Source organism: Gastrolobium bilobum, unplaced genomic scaffold (genome assembly GCF_033153095.1).
Source record: "Gastrolobium bilobum isolate Gb01-03AN ecotype WA unplaced genomic scaffold, APGP_CSIRO_Gbil_v1 utg333, whole genome shotgun sequence".
NCBI lineage: Eukaryota > Viridiplantae > Streptophyta > Magnoliopsida > Fabales > Fabaceae > Gastrolobium > Gastrolobium bilobum.
Genome location: NW_026898265.1, coordinates 130,450 through 147,345, shown reverse-complemented (window position 1 = coordinate 147,345; position 16,896 = coordinate 130,450). Strand labels below are relative to the sequence as shown.

At 35.1% G+C, this 16,896-nt stretch overlaps 1 protein-coding gene across 3 annotated transcripts; it reads left to right on the top strand.

The window, feature by feature from the left end:
* Positions 1 to 1,413: 1,413 nt before the first annotated feature.
* Positions 1,414 to 16,237, top strand: LOC133314345 (uncharacterized). 3 transcript variants are annotated; one of them, XM_061515813.1, is made up of 28 exons: positions 1,414 to 1,567; positions 1,689 to 1,878; positions 1,977 to 2,104; positions 2,223 to 2,339; positions 2,621 to 2,767; positions 2,921 to 3,289; positions 3,380 to 3,534; positions 5,672 to 5,793; positions 5,975 to 6,066; positions 6,184 to 6,418; positions 6,511 to 6,571; positions 7,657 to 7,805; positions 7,911 to 7,981; positions 8,088 to 8,258; positions 8,955 to 9,026; positions 9,192 to 9,293; positions 9,667 to 9,756; positions 11,758 to 11,830; positions 11,911 to 12,004; positions 12,119 to 12,188; positions 12,307 to 12,486; positions 14,048 to 14,170; positions 14,259 to 14,342; positions 14,426 to 14,610; positions 14,986 to 15,124; positions 15,213 to 15,272; positions 15,389 to 15,493; positions 15,585 to 16,237. In XM_061515813.1, the coding sequence occupies exons 1-28, from the start codon at positions 1,460 to 1,462 to the stop codon at positions 15,696 to 15,698; spliced, it is 3,606 nt and encodes a 1,201-aa protein (XP_061371797.1). In that variant the 5' UTR covers positions 1,414 to 1,459; the 3' UTR covers positions 15,699 to 16,237. The 3 variants fall into 3 exon arrangements, 2 of the variants coding, with proteins under 2 accessions (XP_061371797.1, XP_061371799.1); XM_061515815.1 differs by lacking the exons at positions 1,414 to 1,567; positions 1,689 to 1,878 and having other exon boundaries at positions 2,091 to 2,104; positions 2,590 to 2,767; positions 15,585 to 16,236; XR_009751941.1 differs by lacking the exons at positions 14,986 to 15,124; positions 15,213 to 15,272; positions 15,389 to 15,493; positions 15,585 to 16,237 and having other exon boundaries at positions 14,048 to 14,126; positions 14,426 to 14,484.
* The last annotated feature ends 659 nt before the right edge of the window (positions 16,238 to 16,896 follow it).

Here is a 16,896-nt window from a genome sequence, read left to right as displayed (position 1 = left end):
AAATCAACGTTGACCTCCATGGCATGCCATCAATTATCTACAAGGACTGTTTAGAGAATAAAAGGGGCTAAAAAGTTGAAAGGAATCCTTGTTCTTCGCTTACAACTTCACCAAGTAATTCAAACAACAATTAACCTCATGTCAGGAAAGTCAAATTTTAACCTATCAATATCAAGCAAGAATCGAATGAATATTGACCAGGACAGTAAAATACCTACGGAGTATATATATAAGCGAGCAACACTCAATAAGATTACCTATCTATAATATATTTGACTCGTGTGTCACCTTTTTAACATATGCATTCATATTATGCCTAAGCCAAACTAGATTTTCATCTATGATGTACGGAGACTGACACGGAACACGACACGACACACCGACACGTTAATTTTAAAAATATATCATATTTCGACACGTTGGGATACGTTTTGATAATAAATAAATTTTTTAATATATATAATATAATTTATATTTAATACATATAAGAGTCTATAATAAGTCATATAACCAATCAAATATTTAAATTTCATAACATAAATAAAAATAAAAATAATTTTTCGTACTTTATTAATTTTCATGTCAAATTTCATAATAGAAAAAAATTAATTTTTTATATTCAGTTAATAAAATAAAATAAAGATTAAAAAAAATGTGTTCGAGCGTTGACCTCGTGTCCAAAATAATTGACTGCATGTCGAAAAAACTTGTCAGAACGTATCGGAGAGTTGACCGCGTATTTTCAAATATTGACCGCGTGTCGGACACGTGTGTCTGAGCATGTTAAACACATGTCTAACACGCAAAATTTTGAAAATTTCCGTGTCCGTACTTTGCAGATTGTCATAAGCTCGTCACGAAAGTTAAACCAATGAAGATATATTGTCATAAGCTCATAATGAAAATTATAAGAGAAACTAATAAATTAAGGTATTTCCACCTTGATAACTTTTTAAGAAATTGCCTATTTTTTTTTTATTTAATCCGCAAATAAATTAACTCTAGCTTGTATTTAGTAAGCTAGATTGCCTGACAGCATTCATATTGAGTTTTCAATACTTTTTCACTTGAGTTATGGAGAATATTTTGTAGATGTTTTTCTTACTAATATAAATATTTTGTGTAACTAAAGCGACTCGACACATCCACTACTAAAATGCGCGAGCAACTTGTCTCAATCAAGCGCTACATCACCAAACGTCGTGACGTCCCAACTCCCCAAGTAGGCACGCCACAGTAGAAACTGAAAGAAAGAAAGGAAACAAATAAAAAAAAATATTATTATTAATTAACATAACATATGTGTATAGAACTATAGATTATATAAAAATGAAATAAAAAACAAACGAAAATTGGTAAAACCATTCATATCTCTCTCTCTCTCTCTCTCTCGCTCTCTCTGTGTGTGTGTGTCTCCGTGTCTGCCGTTGAAGCCGAAGCCGAAGAAGAAGAAAGAAGCATGGTTTCAACGAGACGCAACGGTGGATCTCTCTCTTCCAACAACACCAAAAGACCTTGCTCTTCCGAAGACAAGCCTTCATCATCTCCTTCACCTAAGCGCCACAAGGTTCTTCGTTTTCTCTCTTCTCAACCAAATCCCAATCGAGAACGTTTTCTTTCCGAGATTTCTCTTTCTTCCTCGCCTTTCTTGCGATTCGCGCTTCTGATTCCTTTTCAATTTTTTCCAGGCCGACAATGTTGCCGCCGCCGCCGCCGCCGAGGAGTCGGACAAACCGATGCCGCCTGCAGAGAATTCCAAGGAATTGTGCACTCCGGAGCCCCCCGCTGATCCCGGAGAATGCGGTCCCGCTGATGCTCAGATCTCCGGAGCAGGCGGTGCCGACGCCAAGGCCGATGCTACGCCGCCGATCGCTGATGGTACGTTTTTGCAGTCACACTTTTCAATTTTCAATTTACTTTGATTATTATTATTATTATTATTTTTATTATTATTATTATTTTTGTTTACCGTGAAGGGTCTTCGCCGGCTCTGGTGGCTGATAAGCCTAGAGCACCGTTTACTTCTTGGAGTATATATCAGAAACAAAACCCAAATCCGGAGGCGCCAGTTCCATGGTGCAGGCTTCTGTCCCAGTCAGCACTGGTAATTCGTTTCTAAGTGAAGCGAATAGGAAAGATTTGTATCTGATTGTAAAAGAATGATAAGTCATTTAATTATGGGTTCATGATTTGTTTACTTGGAATGTATATTATTGCTGCAGAATCCAAATGTTGCCATTTGCACGCCCAACTTTACTATCGGCTCTGGTAGAAATTGCAACTTTCAATTGAAGGACCATACTATAAGTGCAAATTTATGCAAGATCAAGCTTACACAGGTACATCTTTAGGGGGTCTAATGTAAGATTTTGGCAGTAGGGTTTTGCAAGTTTGTGATTGTATGGGGTATGGTTAGGCTTTTCCAAGCACACACCTTAGCACTTGATAATGAATCATTTTACCCAGATACTGTTTGACAGATGTTTCTAGGTCCTATGATTGCTTATCTGGAGGTGTGTGCTTGGTTGCCTTGTTTCCTTTTTTCTTTCCAGTTGTTTGAGGTGAATATCTTAGGATATGTATGTGCAGTATGATTACTGTTGTTTCTGGAAATGATCAGCGTGAGGGAAGTGCTGTAGCTGTGCTAGAATGTATGGGCAGCAAAGGATTTGTGCTAGTAAATGGGGTGGTTGTCAAGAAGAATACCAGCTGCATGCTTAACTCGGGTGACGACGTGGCTTTTGGTTTGCTGGGAGTTCCTTCTTATGTATCCTTTTTGTTTTTTCATTTGAATGTCACTCTTTCCTCCCTCCTATGCTTTTTTAAAGGAAAATTATCTGAATTATTTTTTACTCATTCTCAAGTTATTTTGTCATTTTATCCGTCTTTGCTTGGGTTTCTTTGATTTATTTTGATCTAGATTTTCCAGCAAGTAAATACTGAGGTTGCAGTTAAGGGTCCAGAAGCTCAGAGTGGCGTTGGCAGATTTCCACAGCTTGAAAGGAGAGCCGGAGACCCTGCCGTGGCTGGGGCTTCTATTTTGGCTTCTCTTTCTAGCCTTAGACAGGAACTTGCAATATGGAAATCTCCATCTCAGACCGCCAGTAAACCTCACCAGGGTACCGATGTTTCTAATCATTCTGTTCTCCATGATGGTACAGAAACTGAGCTTGATGGCCTGGAAGGCAACTCAACTCCAAATGTAGGGGATGATAAAGCTGCTAACGTTGAAGCAAGCGACTCTCCTATTGATTGCGATCCAGATGATGCGGGCACAGAGGCAGGCAATGTAAAACTCTCTGGGGTGAATGAGCCTTTCTACAGAATCATAGCTGGATCTAGTTGTAAACTGAAATTGAGCAAAAATATCTGTAAACAGGTATTGGAAGAAATAAATGGGATGAGGGATACACAAGCTGCATCAACTTCGGGTACATCTGTACGTTGCGCAGTTTTTAAAGATGATGTTCATGCTGTAATACTGGATGGAAAAGAAATAGAAGTGTCCTTTGACAGCTTCCCGTACTATTTAAGGTATAACTAGTCAATGCCTTAGTGAATTTCTTGGAGTTTTTGGCTTTGTTTTGATATTTATATATTTGGTGAATTTCAAACTATGTCATTCTTTGTTGTTCCTTTACAATTGTGTTTTGTGTGTTTTTTAAATCGTTCTTTTACATTTAAAAATAATTTTTAGTTGTTGTGTTATGTATGCTTTTTTATTTTATATCTCAAGTAATTTACGAGTGATATTAAATTTAACACAATCCATTCTTTAAAATATCAATAGATTATGCAAATTTAAATTAAATCACTTCTATGTAACAATAACAATTTTGTATTATATATAACAGTAAAATTTGATATTCTATATTAGATATATAGATAATAACTACATTGCTAACAAAGGTTTGGTTTAATAAATTTGGAACAATGAGTCTAAAAATTTCTAAAAACAATAGCATATGATATCCAATACTAAATAGTTATTAAAGTTATATTATTTATATTTCTACATAGGGCGAGCCCAGGAGCTGTATTAAGGTTGCTCCTTTGTGATCGGAAGATCATGAGTTCGAGTTTGAAAATTTGTTTCTTTGCCAAAAAATAAGGGTAAGGTTGCGTATAGTTGACCCTCACTGCTACCCTTTCAAAGTTGGGGAGTCTTGTGCACCGGGATTTGATCTTTTTTATTTATATTTCTATAGTAATTGGAGTTTGTCCATATAGCAGTATTTTTATTTTAATTTATCTAAACTTGGTGCATAAATTGATATGAAAATACAAATTAGATACAACGACAACAACAACAACAAAGTCTTTTTCCACTAGGTGAAGTCAGCTACCTGGCTCAAATGACACCATTATGTTATCTTAAAAATGTGATACAATTAATCAATTTTAAATTCAATTCCAACAAATTTTGTTCCCCTTAAACTCATCTGTGTTTCTCATTCTAAAGTGAATAATCAATTACTTTTAAACAAGGCCATCAAACAAAATCCTGTTTTTCTGTTTGTAAAGCAAAACCAGCTTATTGTAGTACATACTCTTATTAAAAGTAGAAATAAGTGGGACTCGTGTGACATTAACCTTAAAGGAGTGGGTAGAATAAATGCAGTTGGGTGGGTTACTTTTTTCTAACTTTAGTATGTGATGTACTGAGTCTTCAATACTACATGAGTATGGAAGAAATTTTCCAGCTTATTGTTCACTCATCAACCTAAAAATCTTGTAGCCTTTTTGATTAACCCAATACATTTATCAAGTACAGAGAGAAGAGTAGACTCTCTTCTTAACGTCGTTTTTAGAGTACATGTATGATCATTGTGGATGCCAGTTAGAATAAACATCCAAGGGAAGATGGAAAGTTGCAATTTACTTGATGTTGTGAGCTGAAGCCAGAAGCAGGTTAAAAAAAATGAATATTGATTGAAGAAAAACAGTGTGCATATAAAAAGAAAGATTTAGCTGGAACATTTTTAGGTGATTTGAAATGAGAAAACGCCATGTGGCTTATGGAGGCAGTTGCTTTATTAATATATTATTGATTCTCTTCTAATCTATATTTATTGTTATGTAAAAGATTCTACAAATGCGGCATCAAATCTAGTTACCTTTCCTTCTATTATTTTTTTTTAAAATTATTTATTTATAATTTTTTGTATATTTGAATCTGTCGTGTGTGTTTGGTTTTCATTTCTAGGGTGCTGCTTTTGTCAATAATATTCCGTAATCAATTTTTAAACTTTATCTTTGCATGATGTGGTAAAAGCTGCTAGCTCCTTTGTCACCAAAAAGATCATGGATTCGAATCCAGATAACAATCTCTTTGTAACAATTCAAGTGTATGACTGTCTACAAGGATTTCTTCACCTCTATTCTCACAAGTTAGGATTTCATGGGGATTTTTTTTTTTTTTTTGAAATCTTTGCATGCTATTTCTTTCTTTTCCTGCAATGTCTGTTGCTAGGACTTGGCAATGGCATTACACTGTAATTTTAATTTTAAAGTATTTATTAGTTTCTTATATTTTTAAAATTTTTTTAATAGATTATACCTAATTTTTGTGACTGATTCAGTCCTGATTGCATTTTTCTTGAAGTCATTCTTGTAGCTTATTTCTTTGATTATTAACTACATTTCTGATCATATTTATATTCTTTTGCAGTGAGAATACAAAAAATGTCCTGATTGCAGCTTGCTTTATACACCTGAAGCATAAAGAACATGCAAAGTACACCACGGATCTTACAACCATAAACCCTCGTATTCTACTCTCGGGACCTGCAGGTGTGTTGGTATTGCACTATCGCTCTCCTTCTATATATATATATATATATATATATTTATATTTATTATGATTTTGTTTTTTTAACTTTGTTCTATATCTTTTTTTTTTTTTAGTAGACTAACTTTGTTCTATATCTTTAACTCATTGTTTACCTCAATTGCCATTTATTTTTGTTCGCAGGGTCAGAAATATATCAGGAGATGTTGGTGAAAGCACTTGCAAAACACTTTGGAGCTAAATTGCTCATATTTGATAGCCATTTGCTTTTGGGTGTAAGATAAAGTTTCCTTGTTGGTCTGATATTGTGATTTATCCATGGATACCTCTTTTTGTGAGGGTCATTGAAGCATTCTTTTTACTGATAACTCTGATAATGAATCTTTTGATAGGGTTTATCTTCCAAGGAAGCTGAGCTGCTTAAAGATGGATTTAATGCTGAGAAATCCTGCAGCTGCACCAAACAATGTCCTACAGCCACAGACATGGATCCATCAGCTAGTGAAACACAGATACCTAGCTCTTCAAATGCAGCTACTTCGTATGGCCCTGAGTCTCAACCGAAGTTGGAAACTGATGGTGTACCATCTACCTCTGGAACAGCTAAAACTACCTTGTTTAAACTAGGTATGTGCTCTTCTGCTTTTCTCCTATCTTTAAGGAGTCTTAACTTTTTCACAAAGGGCTGATGTTTTTCACATTCATATATAATCCTGCAGGTGACAGGGTAAAATATAGCTGTTCGTCTTCTGTTGTCTTGCCTCACACATCTTCTTCAAGGTACAAGTTTGTAGTAATCTGTACATAATTGGTTTGTTTCTCGTTGATATACATTGTTGTGTACGTCTTTTTGCATTTATTATATTAACTAGAGAACTTGAGTTGTCTGTCATGATCACCTATGTAGGTCTAACTTTCTATACATGATATAGTTTTGTACTAGTGCAGTGGATGGAACTTTTTTACCAAATTTAAAAGGTCGTAGCACAATCCAGCTTGGAGGGTTTTCACTTTAAATAGCTAATTATACGATATATATATATATATATATATATATTTATATATATAGTAAGAAGCAGTCTGGTACAATCCAATGAATAACATAAATGATCCGGGGACATGGTCGGGAGCGGGGTGGGACTTTTTTAGGCAACTAAAAAGGGCAGCTTGGTACTTTAAAGCTCCCACTATGAGCAGGGTCTTGAGAATGGTCAGACCTATTATGTGGGTATATAGTAAGCAACTTTACCTTGCATTTGTTGATTACATGAATCAACCTTGCGGCCTGTGTCACATGGTGACAACACCAACGTTGTGTCAATATTAATTTTATTGTTGTTGGGTTAGAAATGGTGCTTCAAGCTTAGTCATTGCCTATACTTAAGTTACTTCCTTTGTGTTTCTTAAATGCAACTCTCTCTCTCTCTCTAGATTGCAACTTTAACACTTTGTTTGGGGAGAAATGTGGTAGGAAAGGAAAACGAGGGGAAAGAAAATGAGGGATGGAAACGACGTATTAAAAATTAATTTTCTTCTCTCCTTTTTGGTAGTCATATAAATGAAGGACAAGAAAATGGAGAGAGAAAACTTCCATATTCACCTATAACTAACTTTCATTAAGATGATATTTTAAGATTGTGTAATTTTGAAAACTTAGTAGCTTTATTAATTTTCTCTTCATTTCAGTTTCTCTCCATTTTTAATAGTATGCAAGTCCAATTTTTTTTTTCTGTTTAGTTCCTCCATATTAAGCTTTGTTTCCAAACAATGTAATGTAACTTTCACCTTTAATTTCCGATCCTCCCAGCACTATTTCTTCCATTTTTATTTTTTGTTATAATTTGACTTAGTAATTGCTCGTATAGGGGTCCACCTAATGGAAGTCGGGGGAAGATTGTCTTACTTTTTGATGATAATCCCCTGTCAAAAATTGGTGTAAGATTTGACAAACCCATAACTGATGGAGTTGATCTTGGAGGTGCCTGTGAGCGAGGTGAAGGATTTTTCTGCAACGGTAATGCTCTACCTGTCTGATAAACTATATTTTAGATCTTTTATATTTTTGTCTTTGAGCTTTATCCTGGTCCTAGATCTTGAAGTTGTCTTTTTGTCTTTCCAGTCTCGGATCTTCGATTGGAAAACAGTGCCATTGAAGAACTGGACAAACTACTTATTAATACTTTGTTTGAGGTCGCCTTTTACTCCACTTTCTGATCTAATAAAAATTTCCTCTTAATCACAATATTATATTGTGCATTCCTCTTACAGTAAGAATTTGTACATCTTTTTATTTCAGGTTGTGTTCAGTGAGAGCAGAGATGCGCCTTTCATTTTGTTCATGAAAGATGCAGAGAAGTCTATAGTAGGAAATGGAGATCCTTTTTCTTTTAAAAGTAGGCTTGAAAAGCTTCCAGACAATGTGGTGGTAATAGGTTCACACACTCACACTGACAGTCGAAAGGAGAAGGTAATAATTGTATTTTTAATGATAACTCTTTTGTAATGCTAAAATGGCATGCGCATCAAGGCATTAGAAGATGTGAGATGTTTACGATTGCAGAAAAAGATTTTAATAGCCCTTGGCTTGATAATCTGGGCAAAGTTTTGTATGTGTATCATTTGGTTTAGGTGCATGAAATTTTGTCGAAAGATTGAATATATGAGTCCATAGATCTGTAATATTTATTAGGTATGGGCTTTATATATGTGCTTTTATTTTATTAAATGAGAAACTGAGAAAGAAGATGTGTATATTAGTTGAAGATACAAATTGGATATCCTAAATATATGATCCTTTGAATTTTTCTTTCATCCCTGGTCTAAATGACAGTGTAAGTATTAGAGATATATAAAACCATTAATGTAGCTTTATCCATAAGCTTAAGCTTTTGGGTTGAATTGGTTCTTTATATGGTATCAAAGCCTCGGTGTCACGGGTTCAATCCTCACCACCCCCACTTTCTCTTGTGGAATTTCTTAGCACAGGTAGGTGGGCCTGTGCATTGTCCACCCTTCAAGCCCAATAGACTCTTGTGTGAGGGGGTGTGTTAGAGATATATAAAACCATTAATGTAGCCTCATCCACAAGCTTAAGCTTTTGGGTTGAATTGGGTCTTTACAATAAGTGATTGTGTTATTGATATATAATTATTTTTCCTTGCAGTCACATCCTGGGGGTTTGCTTTTTACAAAGTTTGGCAGCAATCAGACTGCCCTTCTTGACTTGGCTTTCCCTGTAAGAACTACGTCTCCTTTTGGGTTCAGTCTTCTATTGCGAAGAGCAAAAGAGGAAAATCCTGTATATGCTCGTGTTTTCATGTCTTCTCACATGCAACTTAAGGGAAGTTCTTTCAGACTTTATCAGCTTTAGTAACATCATATGTCTGTAATTTTTTTTCAGGATAGTTTTGGAAGATTGCATGATAGGGGAAAGGAAGTCCCAAAGCCAAACAAAACTTTGACTAAGCTTTTCCCAAATAAAGTAATAATTCACATGCCACAGGTTTGTGCAGTGGATTGCTTGTCATCAGTGTTTTTTTGCTCCTTATATAATGTAATTGTCATAAACCAAATATCTCATATGTTTAAGTTGTTGGATAAAGGTACATGAATGATTTTATATTCAACACATCCCTTGTAAGAGTCTTTTGGACTTGAAACATGGATAATGCATAAGCCCATCTTTATTTTGTGCTAAAATTTGACTTTTATTTAGAAGAATGAGAGTGACAAGGATCGAACTTGTGATCATTTGGTTATAGAAGCTTTGATATCATGTCATAAAATAACTATTCTAGAAGTTTAAAGTATTGGGTGAAGGTACATTAATGTTTTTATAACTAACAATTACATTCATTATATGTTTCCCGTTATAGGATGAGGCACTTCTAGCGTCTTGGAAGCAGCAACTTGATCGAGATGTTGAGACTCTCAAAATCAAAGGAAATTTGCACCATTTGCGTACAGTAAGTAGCTTGTGTGTGCTTGTAATTTTAATTCAAACTACTCCATAGAAGAATCTTTTTCTTTTTCTTTTTTTAATTTTTTTTTAACCTTGCACCTTATATTTGGTCTTCAAAATCATTGCTTTGGCAAATACACGGCATTTTCCTTTAGAGTCATTTTTTATGGATCCAAACTATTTTGCCCATTGAGCCACCCCCTTCCATTTTGGTACTACTATTAATTGCCAACTAGTGTGCCAATTTGAGCAAGGACTTCATGCAGTGGATATAATCTTTGAACTTCTTGTTCTAAAGTGTCCAAGGAAAAATAAAATTCATGTTTATATCAATTATTTTGCTGATAATGGAAGCTTCAACATAATTTCTTCGCATAAATCTGGCACTATTTTTGTTGATAATGTTCTTAAACAAGAATTAGTGAATATGCTAGGAGTGGAGGTACCCAAGAAAGATGCATTTAGATATCTAGGGCCAATCTTGCAAAATGGGGGGAGAGATTGAGAAGGATGTAAGTCATAGAATAAGAGCATGTTGAATGAAATGGCGGAGTGTTACAGGATTTTGTGTGATCATAAAATCTCTCCCGGACTAATAGGGAAATTTTATACAATAGCGGTAAGATTTGCAATGCTACATGAAGCTGAATGTTTGCTAGCACATAAACAAAATGAGTATAAAATGGGGGAGTAGCGGAAATGAGAATGGTTAGATGGATGTGTAGTCATATAAAAGGAAAACCCCCCGGTGCACTAGACTTCTTCACGTGTGTGGTGTGGTCATACAAAGGATGGATGTATACAAAATGAAGATATTTCACGAAAAATTGTAGTACCGGTAAAAGAAAATATGACAGAAGATAGATTGAGATGGTTTGGGCATGTCCTTTGAAAACCCTTAGATGCTCTTGTGAGAAAAGAAATTTGTGACTTGGAGCATGACATAAAGAAAGGAAGAGGTTAGGTGAAAATTACGTGGTGGAAAGTAGTAAAACAAGATTTAATGAAATGAGAACTAGATTGTCCTACAATTTGTCGTAGGACAGAGTGGAGGAAAGCCATTAGCAATGTTGAGAAGTTGAATTTTTATATTTATTTATTTTTATATATTACTTTTTCTTATTTATTATTTATTTTTCTTTAATATGTTTTTGCTTTTCCCAACTAGTTTGGAATAAAGGTGATGTTGATGTTGAAATTTGGCATTAATATCCTTTAAATCAATGCTAAATGTAAGCATCTTGACTATGATATATGGGTCATTTTGCTAGGACTGTTGGTAAAAAATAATATTAGATTTGTATTGGAGTCTCTGTATACTGGCTGGAAATGCAATTATGGCTATGCAAGATTTATTGTTATAAGAGGTTTGTAATCAAGGTCTCAAACTCCAAAAAGATGAAGTTAGGTTTGTCTTGCATGTACTACCCTTGGCCACAAGCTGCAAAAGTTATGGGCTTAAAAAAAAGGGGTGTGGGCATGACCAAAAAAACAAAAGGAAAAATAAGACATAAAGTGTTATAAAGAGTTGCAAGAATTATGTAAGTTTCCTAAAGGAACGTAAAGCCTGTCTTTCTTTTGACTTGAGTAGTCAAGTGTAATAGTCATGATGACAATATAGTCCTTTGCAGCTAATTCCTTATCTCCTTTAGACTGTTTTGGAGTTTCTCACATGCAACTATTACATACCAGTATACCACTTTGTCATATACTCATATTGTGATTAGACTATGTTAATCCAAGAAACAGGATACACCTCAAAAAATAAGAAGCTAGACAAACTGTAGTTTCATATGCTATTTTAATTGGAGCGTTTAATTGCCTTCTGTCACTTATCATTCTGTTTTGTCTTCTTAAATTCATCATGTTCTAACTTCCAAGGTTTCACACCTCATGTTTGACCATGTTGAGTTGTATAGTTTTACAAATAATATGGTTTATAAATTATAATTGCAATTATGGTGTTCTTAAGTTATAATTATAATTCATCAAATTTTATTTATAGGTTTTGAGTCGTTGTGGGATGGAATGTGAAGGAATTGAGACCTTGAGCATTAACGAGACGCTTACAAATGAAAGTATGTTCTACTTCTACCACCAAGTGCTTAAGGATTTGCAGCTTAAATCTTTCTCCTATATTGTTTTTGCTATATTGCAGTTGCTGAGAAGATAGTTGGTTGGGCTGTAAGCCACCATCTCATGCAGAATTCTGAAGCTGATCCTGATGCAAAACTTGCGTTGTCTTGTCAGAGGTAATTATTAGCTTGCACTGGTTGTTATTTTAATTATTATATATACTCTATTCTAACCTTCATAGTTGTTATTAATCATTAATTATTCTTTCAATAAAATATTTATTCGACCAGCATCCAGTATGGAATTGGGATCTTACAGGCTATCCAGAATGAGTCGAAGAGCCTGAAGAAGTCTCTTAAGGTGATTGTTATGAACTTCTGCTGCTTTGATTGTAGGAGATAATGTCATTTGGTAGTTTGTTCCCATTTCCAAACGCTATCTTCTGAATCATCCTGCTTCTTGTGTTTTCTGAAATCAGGATGTTGTAACAGAAAATGAGTTTGAAAAGAGGCTTTTGGCTGATGTTATTCCACCTAGTGACATCGGTGTTACTTTTGATGATATTGGAGCTCTTGAAAATGTCAAGGATACATTGAAGGAATTGGTGATGCTTCCTTTACAGAGACCCGAGCTTTTTCGCAAGGGGCAATTAACCAAGGTTTTAAAGATTGAAATGCATTCTATTGCTTAACATGTATTCCTTTTCATGTCTGTTGACAGTTGGATTTAGATCCCATTAATATTGTTCTCTTACCTTCCCTGCTTTTTTACTAGTTTTTTACTTCGCTGATTGACTGATTTTATGATGCTTTTGAAAGGCTAAAAACCTTTTGAAACCCTTCTCCCTTTCTTCACCTGAATGAGGGGAAAAGAAAGATGAATAAGCCGTCCTAATTCTTGTGATATTTTATTTTTTCTAGCCTTTTTGGGTGATATAAGACTTTTTGCAAGATATGTAAATCGTGTTGTTTAAAATTTGCCATGAAACCATGAAAAAGCATCTTTGATATGCAGTTGGTTTTGAGAAACTGGTATTAGGAGAATATTCAGAGCTTTGCTTCCTGAACATTGTGATTTTTAGGATATCTAAAGGTTATCTCATACCTTCATGATTGTATCTTAGCATTGTTTAAAGTATCTTAAATTATCTCTTAGGATTTGATTACATATTTCCTTACCTTTCTTGATTTGTTTCCTTATTTAATTAGGATTAGAAGTCTAGTATTAGCACTAATAAGGGTTAGTGCTTGTCTTTTGCATCACATCACGTCACATCAGAATATACAAGAGAGTATCATTCAGTCTCTTTTAGCTTTGCTTCTTCCAGCTTGATAATAGTTTCTCCCTTTCATTGTGTTAAGTTCATGGAACTTGATTACAACCAAAATCAATGTTGTGTTTTTGTTTACTCGATCTCTCTTTTGCTATAGCCTGTTTTTCCACAGATGGCTCAATCACAAATGCACTCTGACCTTTAGTCTTTAGATGCTGTCTGGCCCCCATCTGTTATCCTAGATGCAGGTCCTGTCTCCAGTCGTAGATGCAGCCTAGCCCGTCTCTTATCGCTAGGTTATATTTTCAGTTTATTTTCTTTTAGTATGTTTAATTGTAACAAGCTGAATCTTAGTAAGCTTTGAGCTTGAGAGGGAGTTCTAGAATATCTAGAAGATATTTTATAATATCATAATTATTTGTTAAGAATAGTTAAAAAGATCTTAAATACTCTCTTATGATTTGTTTCCATATTTCCATGCATTTCATATTTCCATATTTTTTGACGAACCGGAGCAGTGGTAAAAATGTTCCTTCGTGACTGAAAGATTATGGGTTCGAATCCAGGAAACAGCCTCTTTACAATTATGCAATGAGTTACGGTTGCGTATAAGAATTTTCTCCACCCCACACTCGTTAGTCGGGTGTAACAGGGAGTGTTTTTTTTTTTTTTTCTTTTTAATTAAGATCAGAAGTCCAGCATTAGTATAAATAAAAGTTAGAACTTGTCTTTTGTATCTCATCATATCACGTCATATACATGAGAGAATATTGTTCAGTGTCTCTCCTTTCCTCATCTTCTTAAATTTCTATAGTTTCAACTTTCAACAGAAATATATCTTTATTCCAGTAAAATTCACAATTATTAAAAATAGATAAAATTGTGCATACCCTTTGACAAAATATGACTTTCTTTGATTTGGGGTTGTAAATCACCTTTCGTGCAGCCTTGCAAGGGTATCCTATTATTTGGTCCCCCTGGAACTGGCAAGACAATGCTTGCAAAGGCAGTTGCTACTGAAGCAGGTGCAAATTTCATCAACATTTCCATGTCAAGCATCACGTCTAAGGTTACATTTTCTTTGCTGGATTTATAGTAATCCCTCCCCTATGAGTTTGTTCATTTTAACTCGTGTTCTTTTCCCCTTTCTACTTCAGTGGTTTGGTGAGGGCGAAAAATACGTGAAAGCTGTTTTCTCTCTGGCGAGTAAAATTGCTCCTAGTGTGATATTTGTTGATGAGGTAAGCCTTTTGCTTAAAATGTTATTGATTTGTATTATCAGCTGATAATAAATCAGTGAAAACTGGGCTGGGTTCTTGTATAGGTTGATAGCATGTTGGGCCGGAGGGAAAATCCTGGGGAGCATGAGGCCATGCGAAAAATGAAAAATGAATTCATGGTGAACTGGGACGGTTTACGTACAAAGGATTCTGAGCGGGTTCTTGTGCTTGCAGCCACTAATAGGCCTTTTGACCTTGATGAGGCTGTCATTCGGAGGCTGCCTCGGAGGTGAATACCATGTTTTAATTCGTTTTTTTCTTTTTTTTGTGTTGTGGTGTGTGTTTGGGGGGGGGGGGGGGGGGGGGGGGGGAGTTGTTGTTAATGGGACTGGGAGATCTTGGCATTTAGGCATAATGGAAAGCGAATACTGACTGGGGCTTTAATTCGGCTGAAAACATAGGGCAGTACTGCCTGCAATTCTGATCCAGAGTATGATCATATCCACTGATTAAATAAATGACTATCAAGAAGGAAATAATCCTTTAATTTTTTTATGTCACCCTTCTCTTTACTTGCACAAAAAAGAAGAAAAGAAATTAAAAATAAAAAAGTGATCCTTTTTGTTTTTTATTTGAAGTTTTCTTAATCTTTGATCTTCTGCAGATTAATGGTAAATTTGCCAGATGCTCAAAATAGAGCGAAAATATTAAGAGTTATACTTGCAAAAGAAGACTTGTCTGCTGATGTTCATTTGCATGCAATTGCAAGTATGACTGATGGATATTCTGGAAGTGATCTTAAGGTTATGGGTGTTCCTTTTCCTTTTACCTTATACTTTTTAAAATCAAGGTTATGGGTTAGGTGCCTTAATGCGTGCTCTTCAATTGCAGAATCTGTGTGTAACTGCTGCGCACCGTCCAATTAAAGAAATATTGGAAAAGGAAAAAAAGGTATGGCACTTTGCAATGGTGTCTGAGCAGTATGCTAGGAACTTCTTTGAGTTTGTGTTTTAGCATTGAATCATTCCACCTGGTTGCATGAATATAATATGTTTTATGCATTACAGGAACATGCTGCTGCTCTATCAGAAGGTAGACCTGCTCCAGCATTAAGTGGAAGTGCAGATATCCGATCTTTAAACATGGAAGACTTTAAATATGCCCATCAACAGGTATGTGAAAAGAAAATCTCTTTTATACTAGCTCCCTCCAGCCCTTCAGACCTCCAAAATAAAATTAACTTTATATGTCATATCCAAGCAGGTGTGTGCAAGTGTTTCCTCTGAATCCGTAAATATGACTGAACTTTTACAATGGAATGAACTATATGGTGAAGGTGGTTCAAGAGTAAGGAGAGCACTCAGCTATTTCATGTGAGAGTTTCTCCTTTGTACAAATGTTTCTCCCATTACTGCCACCCCGTCCTGAAGCCTGCATATTTGTAGTTTTGCTGGTCTCTTGAGGCTTGCTGCAGGGCTTGCTGCCTAGCCATGTCGTCTGTAAAATGAAATATAGTTTTTTTTTTCCCCCTTACCTGTGGGACGGTGGGTTTTGAAAGGAGTGGAGCCTAACAGAATTTTGGTCAGGCTCTGCTGCTTTTATTTTGTTCCTCATCCCCTGGCTGCCACCACAGAAAAGATATGTTGAAAATTTTCTAGTTCCGTACTAGAAAAAGATGAGTCGTATGACCCTGTAAAAGTATTGTCACTCCTAACGGAATTTGCTGAAACAATAAGCATTTAGATAATGACAGAGCTCCCTTTAGTTCATTCGCCAAGTATGCAAATCATTGATAAATATTGGACTTCTGCAATGGTACCATTCCTTCAATGTTCATGACAAATCTTTTATTAAATGCTTTCTATAAAACATTTTATTTTCATACCTGACTTGTACAGGTAATGCTTTTGTAGTAAGCATTTTCATACCTGACTTGTACAGGTAATGCTTTTGTAGTAAGCAATGGATAGGTGTACTGCTTGTGGGTATTGGTAATATTTGGTCCTAACATTTAAATAATGGAATTAAGTGTGCTGAAGCGGAGGACCAATAGAAGGGTGTTATAATTGGAAAATATTTCCAGTGTTTAAGGAGTACCTAATGAGCATTCAGGACATTTTTTTTACCAGATACGATAAAAAATAATTCATTTACCCTTATTTTTATGTTTATTTCTTCCCGTATCCTTTTTCCCCTTTTTTGTAAGAGCACATCTACAAATGTGCTTGTTATAATGATGCTGAATAAGCAACCTATCTGTAATCTTGATGTAGACTAAATGATAAATTACTCATTTTTTCTAGTGTTGGGAATCTAATATACTAACAGAAATAAGTGGAATAAAGAGATATGGAAGAAATTTGGATATAAAACTGCAGGGATTTACATGTCAAGGTGTGGTGCAAAGATTAATTTCGTGAAAATTGAGAAATGCAAGTATTTAGGATTAGTTTGGTATAATTTTTTCTCGTATGATGGTTACTCAATTTTTTGGGCTTGGCATAGCTAGATTTTGTAAATTATTTGATAGAGCTTTGTAGTTATCAAACTTAACAATCACACTAAGTAGCTACTC